This window comes from Xenopus laevis, chromosome 4L (assembly GCF_017654675.1).
Source record: "Xenopus laevis strain J_2021 chromosome 4L, Xenopus_laevis_v10.1, whole genome shotgun sequence".
In the NCBI taxonomy this organism is placed as follows: Eukaryota; Metazoa; Chordata; class Amphibia; order Anura; family Pipidae; genus Xenopus; species Xenopus laevis.
In genome coordinates this window covers 93,030,200-93,052,598 of record NC_054377.1, presented here as the reverse complement: position 1 = coordinate 93,052,598, position 22,399 = coordinate 93,030,200, and the positions used below count along the sequence as shown (strand labels likewise).

The window sequence follows — 22,399 nt, the reverse complement described above, 5'->3', positions numbered from 1 at the left end:
CTGCTTTCTGAAATACTATTGTTTCTCCAACTCAATAGGGTTGCAGTGGGACATGGATTTTTACTATGGAATGCTGTTTTCAGATCTACTAGGCAGCTGTTATCTTGTGTTAGGGGGCTGTTATCTGGTTACCTTCCCAATGTTCTGTTTTTAGGCTCCTGGGGGGGGTGATATCACTCCAACTTGCAGTACAGCAGTAAAGAGTGAAGTTTATCACAGCACAAGTCACATGACCGGGGGCAGCTGGAAAACTGATAACATGTCTAGCCCCATGTCAGATTTCAAAATTAAATATAAAACAAAATCTCTTTGCTCTTTTGACAAATGGATTTCAGTGCAGAATTATGCTGGAGCAGCACTATTAACCGATGCATTTAAAAAAACATTTTTCCCATGACAGTGTCCCTTTAAGAACTATTACATTTAAATGGTCTCAAATAAATAAATAATGTGAAGGTGCTGGCTAGACAAATATAAACTTTAAATGTAAAAAAAAAAAAAAACAACAACGTGGGCACCCCACTGTAATTCTAGTTGCTTACCTTCTACCCCATTCTAGTACTCCTCTTCATCCAAAAAAACACATCAGCCAGGGGGTACTGGACTTGGGAGCGCACATTCAAGGCACAGAACTTTTTTCAAGATTTCTCTAATGTGCATGCACCTGGGAAGGCTGAAAAATGGTGGCATGGTATTTAGCAAAGAGTTCCCCAGGCCTGTTTAAAAAAAGCAGAGGCCTCAAGTAGGCAGTAAGAATCTAAAAACACTGGGGGGTTACTAACAACTTGGCACTAGTGATGTGCGAGTCAGCAATCCATTATTATTTATATACCCACTGATTGCCTGTCCCACGCCCTCTTGCAACATCAGCAGACACAAGTCTATAAATAAGCCAACAGCAGGTATCACTAGGGGGATACTAAGGTCCAGGCAGGGTGGGTCTGTGGCAGACTTCATCTGCCAAAGATGCTTTTTCTCTTTATTTTACCATAACTTATTTCAGAACATACTTTAAAATAGTAAAATACTTATACCCACAGGTAGACTCATATACAGATTTTGCCTCCCCCAGCCAAATAAAATAAATAGGCAGTGAGATCAAATGACTTAGAGAATCTGTACAATTAAATCATTCCTGAGGAAAAGCATTGCTTACATTGTGTAAAGGTAAACAAAATCAATATAGTTAAAGGGACAGGAACACTAAAAATTAAAGTGCTTTAAAATAATTAAAACATAATGTAAGGTTTCCCTGCACTGGTAAAACTAGTGTGTTTCCTTCAGAAAAACTACTATAATTTATATAAACAAGCCATGGGACAGCCATTCAAAGCACAGGCTACATAGCAGATAACAGAAGCATACTGCTGAATACCATTGTATTATTTTATAGAGCGTATCTTTTATCTGCTTAGTAACCTCTGCATTTTCTTCTTTTTCAGCCTTAATGGCTGCCCCATGGCTACACAGCAGCCTATTTATATAAACTATAGTAGTCTTTCTAAAGCAAACACATTACTTTTACCAATGTAGGGCAACAGTACATTATATTTTAATCACTCTAAAATGCTTTTATTTTTTGGTGTTACTGTTCCTTTAATTAATATCTTCTAAATGGATCAGAATTAACAGCTGTAATAGTCAGTGATTCACAGGTTTGAAATAATCCTTTTATTTTTAATTTAATTTTTAAACCACTGTTTCAATTTTCATAATTAAATTACTGCCTTAAAAAGAATTAGTACTTGCAAGGATTGATTTATTCATTTTATTTTCACTAGGCTCCTCTGTATTATGCGGAGGACGGATGTACTGCAACACTGCTAGAAAGCAATGCCTTATTTGTTACGGAGCCGCTTTTCTGTTGGAGACGTTCTCTAGAATAGGAATAAAGCACAGGTCAGAATGGATTAATCTTACTGCACAATGTGTAACAGACAGACAAAGCTTTCTCTACCTGGTTTCACTGGCTGAGGACATTTTTATTGTTACTATGAGATTGAGGTGCAGTGAGTTTATGTTTACTATTTTTTTCTTAAAAGAAAGAGGCAGTACTCACTCTAAAACCTTGTCTCTTACTGGGTTAGACAGATAACGTTCTGTTTTAGAAAGAAATGAAGACCGTAAAGGAGTCGCTGTCTTCCCACGTATATGCTTAGCAACATCATAGCGACCTACCCCAACAGGATTCTGAAAGCAAAAAGCACAAGAGTTATTTATAAATATAATGCTTGTAAAAATGTACCAAGCAAAGAGTCTTATCACAACACAGATTTAACACTGAAAAATTATATTGAAAAAAGGCTAATTGTTAAGTTATTAGTAATCATTGTGAACTATGATCTGCATACAAAGATGCATCTTAGCAGCAAACTTTGATTTCAAATTCAAGTCCGATCAATGGAAGCAATTAGGGTATTACTTGGCAAACATCAAACCGACGTCGCCCCCATGGGTGGAATTAAAGAGAGAGAATAGCTAGGATATTCTTAGATGACATTATGCCCACACTAGACATGGATGAGTAACTAGACAGGATGAGTAATAAAATTAGCCACTGATTTGCGGCAAATAATCTAGGGATCAGGATCACATATACTGCTTGTGTTGCTTGTTATATCTGTCTGCTAAGCCTGGCATTGATGACAGAAATGATAGCAGTGCTTGTGCCTAGCAAGAGAATGCACCTGCTCCACACAAGCACTGAGATCAATTATTTCTATTTTTTACCTCCCTTTTAAAGCCAATAACATTTTAAATAATACAAATAAAACATGAAAGGGTGTCAGTTTTAAAGGATTGAATATTGGATACATACATTACTTCCAAAGAGGAGTCTGCAAGATTTCTTTTCAAACCGTTTCGCACTTGATAGGAAGGGAACAGCTGAATGCCTCTTTGGTTCATAAAATGGTTTGGGGTCATAGAATCCAGGCCCAGGATTACCCTGTAAAGTAAAGTAGTGGGTAAAAGTCTAACATAAAGGTTTTATAACTACACGGGGCATGTACACAGGTAAACCTACTGGAAATTCTGGGCCATTGCACCCTCTGGGTCAGACGAACACAGCTCAGAAACACTCACTTACTAATTACCCAGCAATAATACCCGGCAGACCTATTGCTGCACCGCCAGGGTGAGAGTGACTGTACAGTAAGGGGCAGATTTATCAAGTGAATTCCAGGGAATTTTCGAAGTAAAAAAAATTCGAAATTCAAAGTAATTTTTTGGATACTTCGACCATCGAATAAGATACTACGACTTTGACTCGAAGTAAAATAGTTAGAATATTCAATAATCGAAGTACTGTCTCTTTAAAAAAACTTCGACTTCAATACTTTGCCAAATTAAACCTGCCGAAGTGCTATATTAGCCTATGGGGACCTTCTAGAGCAGTTTTCTAAGCTTTTTGAAGTCGAAGAAAATCGTTCGATTGATCGCTGAAATCCTTAGAATCGTTCGATTAGGATTTAATCGTCCGATCGAACGATTTTACTTCGACCGCAAATGGCCAAATTCGATGAAAAAAAAAACCTTCGACTTCGATATTCGAAGTCGAAGTAATTACATTCGATGGTCGAATTTCGAAGTATTTTCAAAATATTCGACCCTTGATAAATCTGCCCCTAAGTGTACAGTGGGGCAAATTCAAGCCTTTTGCCATCTGCAGAGCTGGAAATTGTGTAGATGGCACTGAGTTATACAGGCAGTGGTATAACTATTGCCCATAAAATACTGTAGGACTAATTTATAAATGCACATCTTCAATGAATAAAACTGCAAGTATCCAAACAGTTTTCACAAAGGTTTCTGCATCTATATAATACTCCTTGCAACTTGTGCCTAGCACCAATACTCCAGTTCAGCCTGTGATAAGTGGCACATATACGGTAAGAACATAAGTTCTTAACTGCACAATTGCAGTTGCCAGTAGCTGCCAATCAACAATTAGTTTGAACAGTGTATTGCACTGGCCAATATACTGTTCAAAACTCACTTGGCTCATGCAGGTTTGATAATCCTGTTTGTCTATGTGGGCCAACAGTATGATTTGATCTCTGGCCCCGGGCTACCTTGACAAATCAGTGGATCTAGAAGTGTACAGTATGGCGAGCTTTAGAAAATGAAAGCAAAGAGGTGACTGGTAGTTACTGGCAACTGCACTTTGCAAGTTAGAACCTATGTTAGTAAATGGGCTCGGTGCAAAGTATAGCACTGATGTAAGGGAGCAGTAGAATTTAAATAGAAGACCCTCCCTGTCTTCTAATACTAGAAACTATTCCATTGGGTTTCATTTAAAAAGGCACACTTTATTCAACAACTAGATAGTGCCATATTATAAGACACTAACCCCAATGATTAATATATATTTAATAAATTACCCCCTCTTATAAATCATAAGGATATTATAAGTTATCGAGGAGTTTCATGACCTATAGGCCGAGGCCGAATGTTTTTATACAGGTCATGGAACTCTGAGGTAACTTCTAATATCCTCATATTTTGCAACAGGGGTACTTTATTTATTATAATAGACAAATTTCAGCGAGTCATGTGACATAATATAATACACAAGTTTCAGCTAGTCATATGCCACATAAACTGCTTCATGGTACCCACATTATGTTGCTGAAGCATTATTGCAGCCACTCTGCACACACTAAAACACATTTTGGAACTATAGGAGAACTAAAGAAGTAGCTATAAATTACATTATGTTTTGGCTTCTATACCAGCCCAAGGCAACCACAGTCCCTTAGCAGTAGATCTGTGTCTCCAAAGATGCTCCAGTAGCTCCCCATCTTCTTTTCTGCTGATTCACTGCACATGCTCTGTGCTGCTGTCACCTAGGGACCCAGTCACAATTTACAGTACACATAGAATAGAAATGTCACAATATAAGGCTGATTAGTAATTACAGATAATTACTATGTCAGTACAGAAACCAGTGCAACTAGTATCAGAATTTAATAATCAGCCCTGTAACATCGGTTTATATTACAGACAAACCTCATTTTCTGCTTGATAATTTGTGACAACCCCTAAGCTTAGCTTTTCAACAGCTGCTCAGAGCCCACTGAGTATGTGAGTGTCACAGACACTTTCCAAGTTGGTGACCCCCTGTGACAAGTTTGAAGTTCTGGATCATTGCTGCTACTGACAAGCTGAAACTTTAGGCAGGTGCAATAAGTTCACTATAAAGAATATGACATTTTTAGCCATACTAATTTTTAGGGTTTAGTTCTCCTCAAAAGACTTTTTCAAAATACACAGAATTTTACCATTGCATGAAGTTGAACAAGAATATTTGTATAAATCTTACATGTTATGGTTGCGTGGCAATACCAGAGGCACACCCATTCTTGCTTACATTAGCAAAAACACTCTTGTGAACATATTTAAATATGTGATAATATTTAAAAACACACTATTAACTTGTTAAAAACATGGGCTGCTGTAGCCAGAAGGAGCGTGAAATATATAAAACTAACAATTGTTTTAGGCCTGTTGATTAATATTCGTTCGGTGGGGACTTCTGGATACTGAGTGAGCTTTCCAAACACCCCATGTTTTTTTCTTTGATGACTTCCCAAGTCTTCAGTAAATGACTTGAATTTATAAGCTCCAGGCTCTGGTCCTCTGTTTTTCTGGGAAGAAAAATATAATAATCTCAATCAAAAGCAAAATCATTACCCCACAAAATACTGGTTTAACTGTGCAAGGTCTGACAGGTTGGAAAAGGGAAATTTATAGATGGAGCACATCTGACAAGTCTCTATTCTGATATGCCTATACTATAAACATCACATTTTGATAAGCTTTTTTTTATTTTATTTTTTTACACAACACCATTATTTCTACTGGAATTAAGTTTGCAAGCAATAGGTTTCAAAACAGGGATTGTTTTTATAAATCTAGGAAAAGTGACAACTTGGAACCTAAATTTTGCAACTGCTCCCATCGTCACAATTTGTTAGAAAAGGCAGTTGCCTGATGAAGTTCTGGTGATGTGACCTACGCAATTTATGGAACGTCCGCAAAAACGTCCTAGAAACTTACGTAACTTGCGTATCAAGCAAAATACAATGCAGAGAAGCTTGAAAGGGCAGGCAGGGGCAAACTACACTGACCACAGATGAATTAAAAAACTTAAGGTAAATTCCATTGACCCACAATGAACTGACTGACTTATTAGCTAATTCATTTGAACTATTTTATATTAACTGCTTCTTATAAAGCAACATCAGCTGTTTACATTGGGATCTATTTACGGAAATATAGGAGTGTCTCCAAAATGAAAAAATTACTAGTAAGTGGGACCCAAAGCAAGATCTTTGGGCTCCTAAACATATGCAATTTACGTAACTTAAGGGAAAACCACCAAACGAGAGGATCTCTATGTGTAAGGCCACCTTAAGAGTGGTTACGGGTAAGGTTTGTGGTGGGGTGGAATTAATTAAATTGTTGGTAGAATGCCAGTAGTTATTAAATTGATGCTGTCTATATGATAAGTACCAGTGGGGCATCACTTCTGCAATCAAAGTCAGTCTTCAGGACATGAAAGTCTGAATTCTAAAAGGTAACTTTAAAACTAAACAGGAAAGGAAGATCTATGAATTCAAATGTATGGAGTTATTTAACACATTAAGACAGGGCCTTAATTTAGGTTGAGGTGTCATGTCACACTGTGTGACCTGACTGAATCCAGACTCGTGGACTATATACAACCCACTCTAATTCATTTTATTATCTCTACAATTGATCTGTATCTATCTGTAATGTCCTAATTTATTGCCCATGAATACCCTTCACTGATCTAACAGTATATATGCTGTGCCTTTCTAGCTTTCATTTGTATTTTGCCTGACAAAGGGGCCTTGGTGCTCCGAAAGCTTGCAATGTATTTTTGTTAGCCAATATAGGTATCATTTCTACAATACTTTTTGTATTTTTTTGTTTTTTCTATTTGTTATTTTGGCTACTGGCTAACACGGAACCACAGTTTCTATTTTGTGCTTAGTTCTTAATACAACCTTTTTAATAAATTGAAAACAAATTATCTACAATTACAGACAATTATACAGTTAATTATTAGCTGTATACAGGAAATATACATACAGGTTCTGCAAAATGTCCATACAGAATAGGTTGATCTCGTGATGCAGAGAAAAGGTCATATGGTCCTCTATTACCAACTACATGAGCCAAGGTTTCGTTTATGGAACTTTTTAAATTATAGGTTCCAGGTCCCAGTCCACAGCCCTGAAATTAGAAAATCTAATTTAGAAAAATATCAGGTTTCCTAAAACTGCTGAAAACTCAGTTACTTACTGTAATAGGCAATGAGCGTCCTTCCCCAGGAGCAGTATCCATAATGCCTTTGGAACTGGCAGATTTAGAGGCTCTTTCCTCTAGTATTGAATATGGATTTCCCCCTTTCCCATAACTTCCAGGTCCTGGGGTACAAAACTGCAGGGAAGTTGAAAAGGATCATTACTAAAAAATAAAAGCTCTAAATATAATAACAAAAGAATAGAAATCTCACCAATCCAACATAAGATACTAAACTGCATGTTTTTCATAAGATTTGTCCAAAATATACCTATAATAAAGACCTTGTGTTTATTCACATTGAGGGGAAACTGTCACAGTTTTATGGAAAAGTAAAAAGATAAAGCAATATTATTTTGGCAAAAAATGTTCCTAGGGACTGCGATGATGCTCACATCGCTAGAGAGCTTTTTGTGCAGACAGCCATGTTTGATCACATTATGAGTATGTGTGTTGCATCACAGGTATAATGAGAGAACTGGGGCTAATAATTAGTTGCAAAATAGCTGGCTTATTGTTTGTTTGGAGAATTTATGTGGAGTATAGCCAATAACTCTGGTGGGGAAAATATGAGCAACCAGTAAGCACTTGGCTTTGATTAGCCTGCTACAAGCTAAAAAGTAAATGCAAGTTTTCTATGGATAAAATCAATGGTGTAAAGAACATCTGTGTTAGGAAACCATCCCACATTTGCACAACATATATGTAGAGTATTTAAAACATCCCTTTAGACTGGTTAGCAGTTAGGCAAGCTTGTTAGACCAAAAAGGTGACAAAATTGATGAACGTGTGTCTTTTTTCAACCTAAATTTATTATGTTACTATCTTTGAACTGTTGTTTTAGAGTTCCTCTTTAAGAACTGTTGCATTTAGTCTGTACCTGCTCATCCTTTTTGAACCGAACTTCCCTAGTGCCGCACACCCCACTTGTGCAAGAAGGCTTTTCCTCTAGGAGATCCAAGAATGATTTTATGTTGTATCGCCCAGGACCCAGGTTCTGCTTCTGAGAAAAAAAAAAGAGAACAAAAGTCTTCTTAGGAGCATAACTACTAATTGACCAGCTAAGCATTGCCTAAAATGCATGACCCACAGGTGCAGCTGTATTTAATAGAAGACATAATTTGCATCAGAGGAAAAATATCAGCTGCTGAACCCCCTTAGGTCAGTGGGTCCAAAGCACATTTTTCTTTCGCTCCTGATATGCTGGCCTTGCAAATATGCGTCATCTCACCAATAACCGGTTTCTTTCATATGTTTCTTTGTAAAGAAGGTGTGGCATTGCAGTCAATTTCTCCGTTTCTTGCGCTCTTTTCCAGGCAGGAGCTGATGCATTTTTCTCCAGGACAGAAGGGCTGAAATCACTAAGAGCAGCATTGTAAGTTCCTGGTCCCAACCTTCTCTCCTGAAAACATTAAACATTAGATCAGTTAAGTATACATAAATCCAAGACAACTTACTGAAACAATATTTTATGGGTTTTTTTTTAACAATTCTTTTATTGCATCTCATTGTACATATAGATACATTGTAAGTACAGATCAAGGATTTCCACTTGTACAGTACAGTAAATGCAAATTAACCAACAAAAGAAAACACAAAACAATAACATTACGGTGTCATCATTCATTTATACATTTATCCACTGGCTCCCCTTACCTAACATGTCTCTTTTTTGGTTTTTTTTTTTTTGTTCCTTTCTCTTTTTTCTCTTTCCTCTTTTCTTTTTTGTACTATTAAAAAAAAACAAAAAAAAAAAAACCCCACCAGGAGTTTAATTATATACTTTTAATTACCTATGTGTTGGGGGGTAAGATTGTGTGAGAGGGCAGTAGTGTAGTTCATGGGTTCATGCTATTATCCTCCAGGTCTATCCATATTGACCAGACTTTCTCGAACTTCTGAGGACAACCTCTCCTTATATAAGTAAGTTTGTATAGTGGTATAGCTTTATCAATCATATTTTCCCAAGTTGCAACCTTCGGGCCCTCTGCGGACTTCCAATGTATTGCTATTGTTTTCTTGGCATACATACAAAGTATACTAACTAGGGTTCTTTGGGCCCTCCTAGGTGAAAGGTCCTCCACCTGATTGAGTAAAATCACCATAGGGTCAAGTGGGAGGGTCAAGTCAGTTTTTTCTAGTATAATTCTTGCTATTGCCTTCCAGAAGTGTTGTGATCTGGGACAGCTCCATATTAGGTGGAAAAAATCAGCTGGGGAGTGTTGACACCTGGGACACTCTTGTCCAATAGCAGGGTTCATTTTATGTAGCCTCTGTGGTGTAAAGTAGGTACGGTGGAGATACTTTAATTGTGTTAGTCTATCCCTGCTGCTAATAATCCCATCAAAGGTAGCTTCCAACACTTCCTCCCATATTTCTAAGGTAAGTTGTGGGATATCACAATGCCATTTTTCATATAGTTTGGTTAGAGAGGTACTTCCAGCCATTAACAGTTTGTTATAAAACATTGATAGAGGTTTTTTAAGTTCTTCATTGTGGACCATAGTTTCAATCAGGCTTGACGATGTATCAATATTGGAGACAGCCTGAAACTGGGTCCCCACCGCATGTCTAAGCTGAAAATATCGAAAAAGCATTTTATTGGGGAGGGAAAACTTTTGTTTCAGCTCCTGAAAGGATAGTAATGTGCCCTCTAGTATAATGTCTGAAATGTACTTAATATTGTACCGTGCCCACAGTTGGGGGTCTGGGATTGTTTTCAGGTGTGTAAGGATTGGGTTACCCCACAAGGGAGTATACTGAGAGCAGTGTGGTTGAGATTTCGGAAAGTGTTTTATAGCCAATTTCCATGCCTTAACTATAGTTATCATTGGCAGAGTGGCCTTATTAGTATAGGCCGTACCCCTATATAGAATATTTTAAGTTCTTCTAGAGATCCCAGGACCTTAGCTTCAAGCAAAGTGGCCGCATTAGTTAGCGAGGGTGAGGTCCATCTCCAAGCTACGACTAGCTGTGCTGCTATATAGTACATGTATGGATTTGGCGCCGCTAGCCCCCCTTTTACAGTTGGTAGTTGCAAGGTTTGTAGCGAAATTCTGGGTTGTTCCCCATTCCAGTATAGGGTTAGCATAAGTCCTTTGAGCCTATGAAAGGTTGTGTGGGGTATAGTTACGGGTGATTGGCGAAAAATATATGTCAGTTTGGGCAAGACTATCATTTTAAAAAGGTTGATTCGCCCAGCTAGAGTAAGTGGAAGAAGTCTCCAGTTATTAATCTTCTGATTTAAGTATTCAAGTATGGGGTTCACATTAAGTTCTGTAAACTTCCCCATGTCAGGATGAATCCATACTCCTAAGTATTTGAAACTGTTCACCCAGTTTAGTTCCCGTGCCTGCGTAGGGAGAATTGGAGGGAGTGGGTCTATTGGGAGAATTACAGATTTAGTCCAATTAATTTTAAGACCTGAAAAAGAAGTATGGTCATTAATAATATTCAAAGCGTTTATCAGGGACTGATTTGGGTCAGCTAAGTACAAGAGAGTGTCGTCAGCGTACATTGAGATTAGTTCTGTCATGTCGCCTAACTGTAACCCCTTCACTCCCTGTGAGGATTTAATGCGGCATGCCAATGGCTCCATCGCCAGAGCAAATAACAGAGGCGACAATGGGCAACCCTGTCTCGTTCCACGGCCTATTGGAAAGAATTGTGATAGTTTGGAATTAGTGCGGACTTTGGCTATTGGTAAGGTATATAGTGCTCGAATCCAGGTTATAAACGTTCGAGGTATTCCCATCTGCCTTAGGGTAACCCATAGATATTCCCACTCTACAGAGTCGAACGCTTTTTCATTATCCAATGAAACAATCACTCTGCTACCATGATTGTCATGTTTGATGGATAAATTAGTAAAGAGCCTTCTGAGGTTTGTGTCAGTCGATCTTCCCAACATAAAACCAGTTTGATCAGGGGAAATTATATCTGCCATAGAGTCAGCTAGTCTCATAGCAAGTATTTTCGCTAAGATTTTTGCATCAACATTAATAAGTGAAATTGGCCTGTAAGAGGCACATATTAATGGGTCCTTTCCTGGTTTGGGTATGAGGACTATTAAGGTTTCTCTCATAGATTTTGGGAGAGGATTCCCTTTGATTACACCATTGTATAATTTGGTAAGGGGGTGTGCTAACTTGTGTACATGCTGCTTGTACCATTCCGCTGGCAACCCATCTAAGCCTGGTGTTTTCCCCGCTGGAAGAGCCGCTATAGCGGCTTCAACTTCCGCTATGGTGATGTCCTGTGCTAATTGTTGGGAAATCTGTTCAGAAAATGCATTAGGTTGGATAGTGTCTAAATATCCCTGAAGATCATCTGTTGTTATTTGTAATTTGGAAGTATACAGGTCCGAGTAAAACTGTTCAAAGGCCTGGTTTATTTCCTCCGGGGAGGAGGCAAGGTCACCGTTAGGTAGTTTAATTGCTGGTATAGAGGTAGACGACAGTTCCTCTCTGGTTAACATCGCCAGTAGCTTGCCTGTTCTATCTCCGTGTTCAAATATATTGGCTTTTTGAAAAAGCATATGTTTTTTGGTTACCTCTATTTGTGCTAGGTTAAGAACTTCTTGGCATTGTTGCCATTCCTGTTTGTTCTGTTCTGTAGGGTCAGCTACATACCTGGCCTCCTTGTCTGTCACCATTTTTGTTTTCTGGGAGATATCTGCCGCTACATTTAGATTATGCGCCTTGATGTGGCTTATAAATTCACCTCGAATGTATGCCTTCAGTGCATCCCAAGAGACATCAGGAGGGGTCTCTTCTAAGTTAGTGGCCAGGTACGTGTCTATACTATTCTGGATATGTTCTCCCAAGTCTCTGTGATTTGCCCAATATGGACTTAGTCTCCAAAGTCTATCTTGGGGGGTAGTCGAGGTCATCAGAGTAACGAGTACAGGGGAATGGTCCGATATACCCCTGGTCAGTATTTCAACATTTTGTATCAATTTATTAGTTTCCTCACAGCCTAGAGCTAAGTCTATTCTGGATAAGGCATTGTAGCCAGCTGAATAACATGTGTATTGTTGTACCCTGGGATTACGTTCTCTCCACAAGTCATGCAAACCATATAGGGAGACCCACTTGACAAAGGCTGGCGTATTGGTTTTGGAAAGTTTGTGTTTGTCCATCTCCGCATCCATAATGGCATTGAAATCTCCCATTATTAAGATGGGTGATGCTGGGAGATTTAGGATTTTATTCATTATTGTATAAAGCGTCCCATCTTGGAATGGAGGCGGAATATAAACATTTACAAGAATGACCTTTTTCCCAGTAAGTGTGCCATGTATTATGAGAAATCTGCCCTCTGCATCTGAAATAACCTTATGAGCAGTAAAGGAACATGTTTTGCTTATGAGGATTGAAACTCCTCTGGAGTAACTAGTATGTATGGAGTGATACATGGAGCCTATCCATGGTCTTTTAAGAGATAGGGGTTTGCTACCTATCAAGTGGGTCTCCTGTAACATAATTATTTGTGGTTTAACCCTCCTTATAAAATCAAAAACAAGTCTCCGTTTAATAGCATTACCCATTCCCCTCACATTCCATGAGATTATTTTATCTGTAGCCATAGTCCTGCTGAAACAATGTTTTGTACCCAAGGGGCACTACAGCATGACATGCAATAAGGTTTTGTTGAGATAAATCAGACACCGTAGTAAGAATAACATAACAACTGAGTCCCTTCCCTTCCCACCCCACCCACTGCAAGAAACAAAAAACCATGAGTGAGTCTACACCCCTAACAATATCCCTTAAACTCAAATTGGGGGGTTAGTGCCCTTCTGATTTCGTCAAGCAGGCACAGCACTTGTCATCTGCCTTAAGTGCCAACTCCGGGGACAACTTATATTTAAGTAGTACCCTTTTTTTTTTTTTTTTTTGTATTCTGAAGTATATACTTTAACTATTTTTTTTTTCCCCCAACATTTTCTTACTTTTGTCTTACCCTCCTGTATCTTGTCTTGTCTCCCCCCTTCCCCATATCACCTCCACCCTGGATATAGTCCTGCGTAGATCAGTAGCATAAGTCAGTTCTTTACCAAAATATCAGAGGGTGGAGAAAGGTGTCTTCAGAGCAGTTACCAGTATTCTGGGGGGGGTACAGCAGTGCAGTATTCCCGTTAGTTTCTAGTTACGTGGTCTCAGTTCTAGCCAGGATATTAACTCTTCTGGTGATCCAAAGAAATGTGCTTTACCATTGTCTGTGACTCGCAGTCGCGCTGGAAACATCATGGCGTATGGTAGATTCCGCTGTCGAAGTTGTAGTTTGGCCTCCGAGAATTTTGCCCTTTGCTTTCTCACCTCCGCCGAGAAGTCTGGATAAATGGATACTCTTTGGTTTTCAAAGATAAGCTCGCGTGCTCTCCTTGCTTCCGCAAGGGCTGTGTCTCTGTCCCTGTAATTGAGAAGCCTGGCAATCAGGGGTCTTGGCGGTGCGCCTGGCGGTGGTGGTCTACCAGGAATCCTGTGCGCCCTTTCGACCGTGAATGCCTGTGAAAAGACTGCTTGGCCAAATGTAGTAGTAAGCCACTGTTCAATAAATTTCTCGGGAGAAGTGCCCTCTGCTTTTTCAGGGACGCCCAGTATGCGGATATTATTACGCCTAAGGCGGTTTTCAAGATCATCAGCTTTTTCTTGCAAGGCCTGGATCTGTTTATCAGTATTATTTAGGCGTCCAGGTAGAGTGTGCACAGTATCTTCCAGCTCCCCTATTCTTCTCTCCGCTTCCCCTGTGCGTTCTCTTATTTTTTGAACGTCATGCTTAAGAATCCCAAAGTCAGTTTTAAGTTCATCAATTTTAGTTATAAGTGCAGTATGATTATTAGTAATGGCTTGAAATACCTCTGTCAGCGTTGGTGCAGCTGATGTGGTAGGTATCATGGGCTGGGCAGGCTCCTCACCCATATCTGCGCCATTGGATTGTACCGTGTGCATCGTGGCTGCTGGCAGCCCTCTGGTACTGGCACGCTGAGGTAGTGGGAGTCGTGCAAACTGTTCTAATTTACTAGCAGCCGCTTCCCCTGCACTTTTTGTTAATGCTGCCGCCGCCTCGCGCCCTTTGCTGGTATCGGCGCCATTTTGTGACATCCTGGCAGGCCTGACGTTTGTCTTTTTGCTGGCGGTTCTGCGTCCTCTCCGCATTGACTAAGACCGCGGGCTGTTCCCAAGACTCCCCTGGGACTTACTGCGGGTAGCGGATCCTCTTTACTGCGGGGAAATAGTATTTTAGAGCAGGATTACGGGCCCCCGGAGCGGAGCTCTGCAGATATGCGTCCTACTCCTTCCTCATTCCGGCCACGCCCCATATTTTATGTTTTTAGGCGATATAGTTTTGACAAATACCAAGCCTGCAATATGCGGGAGAAATGCGTGTCAGGTGCATTTTAGATTAGCTAGGCAGGGGGACCGAACCATTATATATTTCTATAGGCCACTGCTTCACAGCGGAAACGGGTGGGAAGCTCTGTGGGTGAAGGGGTGGGCGATCGACGGAGCCTCTTTCTGGGGTAGAATTTAATGCAAACTTTGATGGGAGCCTACTTAGAATACTAAAATTCAGTTCTATTAATTGAACAGTGGGTCAACTTTTGATACCACCAAGTTATATTATCTCCTTCTATGGAAATGGGAGGGTGCGCCTAAGGGTGAAGAGGTGGTGGAAATACCTAGGCTGGAAAGTGATGGTTGAATGTGAAGTTTAATCTATGACTCTGATTGGCAGGTTGTGTGCAACCAATTCGTGTAATTGCCACTTTACTTACCTGTCTCTTCGTACCAGGAAACTGGGAAGGTGTAAACTAGGGTGAAGGGGTGGCTGACCAATTGAGACTCATAAGTGAACTTATGCCAAGTTTGGCAGGTGGGTTGGATACCCGTTTTCTACAGACTACGATATATTTATCTTTATTATCTTTATTGCCACCACATTACCACTGTAGTGTTTCACTACAGATTTAATGAATCAGCCCAATATTCATCTTATGCTTTGCATTTATCGCCTAACCCAATTTGGGTTCTTTGTCTCCCTGTTCCTAACTTTATTTTAAATGTTCTTTTGGACTCACGATTTTATCTAATTTATTAGTAAAAGTTAAGTTTTAATTTTGTTCCCTGAGTTATCGGGTTCTTCGATGGGGTGGTGCAATTTCAAGTTTTAACTCTTTCTTTCTTTTGAATTACTATTTATCTCCTTAACCCTGCACACCATCTACTGTTTCTCTCAATTTAGGTGGTGCTCCCTTATTTATGTTTGATTGTGTTCATAAATTAGCCTTATAGTCAATATATATATATATATATATATATATATATATATATATATATATACATACACATATATATATATATATATATATATATATACACATATATATACACACATACATTTCATAGATGATTAAAAAAAATCTTAATTTAATAAAATCTCTCGAAAAGCAATATTTGTACTGTATTTTAATTATATATATATATATATTTTTTTTTTTTTTTTTTTTTTTGCTTCAAAGCTACACAGTTAATAAAGTTTGTAAAATATGTTGTATATAAAGGTGGGCATGCGCATACACTACGCTGTCTCACACTAGCATGATGTAAAAGACCCGAATACCTGACTAAGTATATCCTAAGACTAAGTATATCCTCCTGGGCTTGTTATTATGGAAATTTGGATTTAGCCACCCTCAAAAGTTAATTTACAGCAATAATCAGAGGTACTGCATTAGTATATGCCTGCAGCCTACCCCTCACTATAACAATTATGTAACCTTTTAGGAGAGGTATTTTGAATGATCTGTTGTGCATTCAAATTTTACTCACTAGCTCTGAGGTGGCCTTTCTACAGTAGGGCACTTCTGTGTACGAACCAGTCTTCTTACTGTCTGGGTGAGCTGCCGACACATCAAATCTAATGGATAATAGGTGAAAAATAAACAATATGTATTTTTACATTAGATGATTGTTTGGCTTTCAGCCTTTAATCACAGAATCCCTAGGCATTTGCCACAAACATTATAAACAAGTCACAATAAGAAAAGTAATCAAGAAATCTCTAGACACAGGCCACATAAACAAAGCAGACAAATAACTACGTAACGTGTGGATTCCCACAAAACCCATGGTAATACAAACAAATGGTATAGGTTAAGATAATTAAATGGTTACTTATGAAACACCCATCTGTAAAATATAATGGCAGAGTAACTAGGAGTGAAATAGGTCATTAGTTATAAAGAGTATCTATTAATCCTTTAAAGGGCACTTATTACGTGAAAATAGTTTTTGTCACCGTGGGCTAATAAAACCTGCATTCTGGTTGAGCAAACAACAGTTTTTCTTTCAGCAAATGCCCCTTGTGAACACTATAGCCTCTGCAACAGGAGGGAGAGCTGATGTGGGAGGCCATGATGCAAAACACAAATGTGTTTCGCATCATGAAGAGCAAGTGTACCAGTTAGTTTATGTGCATGCGTGATATGAAGGATCATACAAGCACCATCCTGGTGAAGAGGGGCCAGAGTACTTGCAAGAGGCATTTCAATTTCCCCTAAACAGAATAATGCAGTATTTATTAGGCCATAACATTGGTGGAGGAAACACTTTTCCATACTAGGTGTATATTCACAATAATTATGATAGGTAGCTTTTTGTAAACATTTCCCTGGTTTTGTTGCAGATTTTATTCCCAAAAGAAGCCATGGAGACAAGAAGAAAAACATTGCTTTACAGGTCAATCAATTACCATGATCACACAGTTCTGCATACACTATACAGTACAGGTATAGGATCCCTTATCCGGAAACCCGATATTCAGAAAGCTCTGAATTACGGAACGACTCCATTTTATCCAAATTTTTAAAAACGATTTCCTTTTTGTCTGTAATAATAAAACAGTAGCTTGTAGTTGATCCCAACTAAGATACAATTAATCCTTATTGGAAGCAAAACCTTGGGTTTATTTAATGTTAGGAATTTCTAGTAGGCTTAAGGCATGAAGACCCAAATTACATAAACATCCGTTATCCGGAAAACCCCAGGTCCCGAGCATTCTGGATAACAGGTCCCATACCTGTATATACATTTTGTATACTCACACTGTATCATAAAATATAAAGTCCACACACTGCATTTTTGCAACAAACACAAGCTAAATATGATCAATAAGCCATTGGCTCCTTCTAGAATACTAGGGGCTTTAGGATTCGTCGTACAGACATCCTTGAAACGGCCAGTCAACACCAACTAATTTATTCGCCATTAAGAACAAACCCAGACGTGTGTCACTGACATCTTTGCGCTCAGGGCTCCAGTCTTGGAGACACTGATGTCACTGTACAAAGATACTATGCTCGGAACTGCATAAGCACCAGTGCTAGTAATCCACCGGGCCTTATTTGTGTCGGGCCTACTGTACCCTCCTATTTACTTGTGCCCTGCTGAAGGTACCTGGCACTTTGCGAGCCGAATGGAGCACCGCTGAACTTCTTCTCCGCCATTGTAAGCTCGGTTGCTATAGTGACGGGCACGCCACTCACCTGCGAGAGGCAAGGTTTGATCACGTGACCGGGGGTAAAGCCGGGAATTGTACACCTCAACTTACATTTTTGTTTTCATTAAATACCAGTTATAATGGAACAGTAAAGATCTGAGCTCTCCAGTCAATGCGTTCCTACTGAGCACATGACGTCACCAGGGAAGCTAATAAATAAGAAGCTGTGAGGCAGATGTAGTCACCCTAACGCAAGGGTCAACGAATCCTATAACATAAATTTGATAATCAGGCTTGTCTAAAATTGAAAATAAATAATGCTACAAATAAACGCCTGCTTTATTTTTTTGCAGACTAAGCGAGGTCCTGTTGTACTCGTTCCCTGTTATTTCTTCATCCATTTCTTCTTCAACAAGCTGACCGGTTCCTACTGATGAACAGCAGCCCCACAGCACGATCAGACAACCCATGATCCCATCTTATTCGGGAGTCAGATTTAAAGGACAAGTAACATCGAAAAATGGATTTGGTTTAAAGTAAAAAATATAATGCAGTGTTGCCCTGCACTGGTAAAAGTGATTCGGAAACACTACTGTTGTTTATATAAATAAGATGCTGTGTAGCAATGAGGGCAGCTATTCAAAGGAAGAAAAGGTTTAGTTACACAGCAGATAAGCTCTGTAGAACACAATGGTGTTATCTGTTATCCACTATTTAACCTGTGCCATAAAGCCTTTTTTCAATTTCCACCATTGCTACACAGCAGCTTGTTTATATGAACTATATTAGTGTTTCTGAAGCAAACACATCATTTTTACCAGTGCAATATTTTTATTACTTTAAAACACTTTCATTTTTTGGTGTTACTGTTCCTTTAACTCCCTCCACACCTGGGAGCTCACAGGAACTAGGGTTGCTGGTTTATAAAATCAGCTAAGGCTGGGGTCGGTATCAGGCCCGGACTGGCAATCTTTGGCTTCTGGCAAATGCCAGAGGGGCTGCTGTATGGTTCCATAGAAAGTTACCATATAGTCCTCTGAGTACTTGGAATGGCAGGGCCTATTTTGACTTCCAGTCCAGGCAGTGTCAGACTGGCCCACCGTGATACCAGGAAAACTCCCGGTGGGCCCAGGTGTCAGTGGGCCCTCACGATGCTAAACTTTTGTCCTATTTCATGGGAATTCCATATTTCTATGAGAATAAAGAGGTGAAATATATTAAATAATAGATTATAATTTGTAAAGAAAAGACAGTAGGAGAATAGAGGTTGATTGAGGAGATAAAGAATAATAGTACTGAGAGTGGCCCCTGTCTAATGTTTTATGGTGGGCACCTGGTCTAAGGTTTTTTGGTGGGCCCCTGATGTCCCAGTGCCACACTGAGTCCAGGTCTGGTCGGTATAACAAATTTACCAGAAATGTACGTGCTGGTAAATTTGTAAGAACTAGTCCTCCACCCCTAGCACACTGGGGCTCATTTATCAACACTGGCCTAATTTGCCCACGGCCAGTTACCTATAGCAACCAATCAGTGATTAGCTGTTTAAAGCCAACTGCAAGTAGAACAATGAATGCAGCAATTTGATTGGTTGCCATGGATTACTGCCCATGGGCAAATTTGCCCAGTGTTGATAAATGACCCCCAGTGCCTGTAAACCAAGCTAAGAATTGAGAGAATGTCACAACACCTTCCAGGTGCCCCAGGGCTGAAACTAGGAGTAAACAGAAGAGGCACATTCCTAGGGCACAACAGAGGGGGGACATGACATGTATCTTTCCTGCCTACTGGCTCTCTGGAACAACTGGAGGGAGTACACACAATAAACACATAATAGTGATGGGTGCTTGTGAGGGGGTTGGTTGGCAGCTGGTGATATCACTCCTCTGCCCCACCTCAGAAAGTCAAAAAAATAGGAAAAACTGGTAAACAGGGAAGACACACATGGAGATAAGTCAAGTGATACACAGCTGCATGATATTAGCACATTGCTAGTCCTATTTGTGCCACCAGACTTCACATACACTTTAGCATCCTTTAGGGCTCTTACACATGAGCGTTCTGACCTGCGCTCCCCTGCGTTCCGTTTTTTGGCGTTCAGCCGCAGGGGAGCGCAGGAATAGACACAAGTCATTATTTAAAATGGGGCTGTACTCACTCAGGCGCGTGTAGGCGCCGAACGCAGGTTCAGACGCAACATGCTGCATTTTTCCTGCGTTCCGCGCCTACACGCGCCTGAGTGAGTACAGCCCCATTTGAAATAATGACTTGCGTCTATTCCTGCGCTCCCCTGCGGCTGAACGCCAAAAAACGGAACGCAGGGGAGCGCAGGTCAGAACGCTCATGTGTAAGAGCCCTTACAAGTGTACCACACACCTGATAGGTATGTGTGAATCCACCAGAACCCAGCACTCCCCTCCCCCATTCACCTGTAGAACCCACCCATCATAAAGGAAGTGGGGCAGGACAAGTAAACACCTATAAATACAGGCTGTCAGAGGCAGAAACAGGGCATAGTAAGGGAAAATATGAAAGAGTTTTCTGGAACCCACCCATGGCCCACACATAATGTATGCCTGGTACATACTTTCTCCAGATTTAATCTATTACTTATGCAAAAGGTGGCTCTAAAATGTTGGAGTTAAATACTTATGCAAACAACATATATATTTATACATTTTTTCCTTTTTGTCACATAAAGTAAGTAAAGCGTCTCATTGCTTTAATGTAAAAATCACAGAAAGGAAAATACAGTAAAATGATGGGTGAAAAGATGGAGCACTTTTGCAAGGTACTGTATATATTCTTAAACCATTGTTTCATGAAAGATGTCCCTTTATCATTTTGTTTAGAAAGACAGGCGAGGGAGGATTTACTCTTTTGAATCCTCTGAATACCTCCATTATTGTCGAGAAGTGTATTCTTTGTGATTTTTGGCAGTAGCTTTAGGGCAAGTATATCTGGTAAAACATGTTTTGCTTTTCTGAACACTACAATGATTTTGGGTTCTGTTTGAAAGTAAATTATTCATATCAGCCCTTTATTTGCCATCAGATCTCATTTTGTTTGCAATGGCAGTCAAGTCTGAAGTTATAAATCTCAATTAATAAGCATTGTATGAGTGAGAACAAACTTATTGGTTAACTGGAGGTTCACTTTCCATGCAAACATTGTAGTCATTGTGTAATCCAATATAACCATTTTAGAGGACTTTTTTTACCTCATTGACGGTGCATACTTCACATATTACAAACAAGCCACCCCTCCAAAATCAAAGTAAGATCCTAACTGGTTTTCTATGTTGTTGTACAGGCTTTTTTTCACCTTTCAGTTCCCATACTACAGGATGCCACACCCTGACATAAAATTTACAGGTTCAAGAGCTTCATTACTATGGGACATAAAAAGGAATAATAAGGAATCAACTAACCATAGGTGACATACAGTATCTGTGCCCTTGCAAGGATTGACAGGACACAAAACAATAAATAAAAATTTAAAAATGCAGGGGTTTGAGGTCATAATATAGAGCTCTTTAAGTTAAAGGGAAAATATACACTACTTTTTTTGACATGAGTTCATTCAGATGAGCTTACATAAAAAAGGTGCATAAATACTATCTTGAAATGCCAACAGACATACTGGGACATTAAGTCACTATGCTTTCCATAGTGGGTGGTGCACATATTCTCTGTAAAGCAGAGGGACTTCAAGTTCTAGAATCCATCACTTCACAATGGAACAAAGTGAGGGAGAGTTTGCATGGCACTGTTGGGCTCATTTATGAACACTGGGAAAATCTGCACCTAGACAGCAACCAACAACAACTAATCATGGGTTAGCTTTCTTTCAACCAACTGCAGGTAGAACAATGAAAGCAAACATCTGATTTGTAGCCATAAGTTACTGCCTGGGAGAAGATTTGCCCATTGTTTATAAATCATACCGTGAGCCAAATGGGTGGTTGGGAAATGATTTTGTACAGAAACAGACATGTTTTCATTTCAATCTGTGGGGTCATTTATATTGGAAGTTCAGTTCAGTGTTTATGCGCCTTTATTACTTATATGTATTCATGTTGAATAGTGCGGTATATTTTCCCTTGGATGAAAGTGAGGAGCTTAACATTTCTGCTTAATTCAAAAGTTTACAATGTTTACTCAATATCACAATCTTTTTTTTTACTGTAAAATAATTATTTAACTTTTACGTGCTAAAAATAACATTAAAAAAATGCTAAAAATAACATATTTGGCTTTTCTAAAATAACCTTGAGGAGAAAACATGCCACCATTCAAGGGGTCAGCCCGTAAACAAAACTATGTTCTGTATTTCATACTCCTAGTAACAATGACTGTTGCAAGCGTGGGACCTGTGGCTCAACTATACTAGTTCTGGCAATCAGTCAAGAGAAGAAGATGATTATTCGTCATGTGTAAAATCCGCAGCACATACTGTATGCATGAAACTCCAAGACAATAAAATCATAAGCAAAATGCAGTGACACGCACACTTTTACACTCCAATACCTGGGTGGGGAGAACATTCTCTGCTGCCACCTTTCCCT

General features: G+C 39.4%; 1 protein-coding gene across 1 annotated transcript; it reads right to left on the bottom strand.

Annotated features, from left to right (window-relative positions):
- Positions 1–1,653: 1,653 nt before the first annotated feature.
- Positions 1,654–18,283, bottom strand: lexm.L (lymphocyte expansion molecule L homeolog). The gene is made up of 10 exons (XM_018258464.2): positions 17,793–18,283; positions 16,167–16,254; positions 8,564–8,734; positions 8,213–8,335; positions 7,333–7,470; positions 7,120–7,263; positions 5,493–5,648; positions 2,819–2,947; positions 2,060–2,190; positions 1,654–1,877 (listed from the first exon to the last, which is right to left on the bottom strand). Exons 1-10 carry the CDS (start codon positions 17,840–17,842, stop codon positions 1,793–1,795), a joined length of 1,215 nt encoding a protein of 404 aa, XP_018113953.1. The 5' UTR covers positions 17,843–18,283; the 3' UTR covers positions 1,654–1,792.
- Positions 18,284–22,399: the final 4,116 nt, after the last annotated feature.

Coding starts and splice junctions, on each gene's coding strand:
- lexm.L (XM_018258464.2), bottom strand. CDS start 17,842: ATGGCGGAGAAGAAGTTCAGCGGTGCTCCATTCGGCTCGCAAAGTGCC. Junction 7,471..8,212: donor GGTTCAAAAAGGATGAGCAG/GTACAGACTAAA, acceptor ACTTCCCTGCAG/TTTTGTACCCCAGGACCTGG. Junction 7,264..7,332: donor GACGCTCATTGCCTATTACA/GTAAGTAACTGA, acceptor TTCTAATTTCAG/GGCTGTGGACTGGGACCTGG.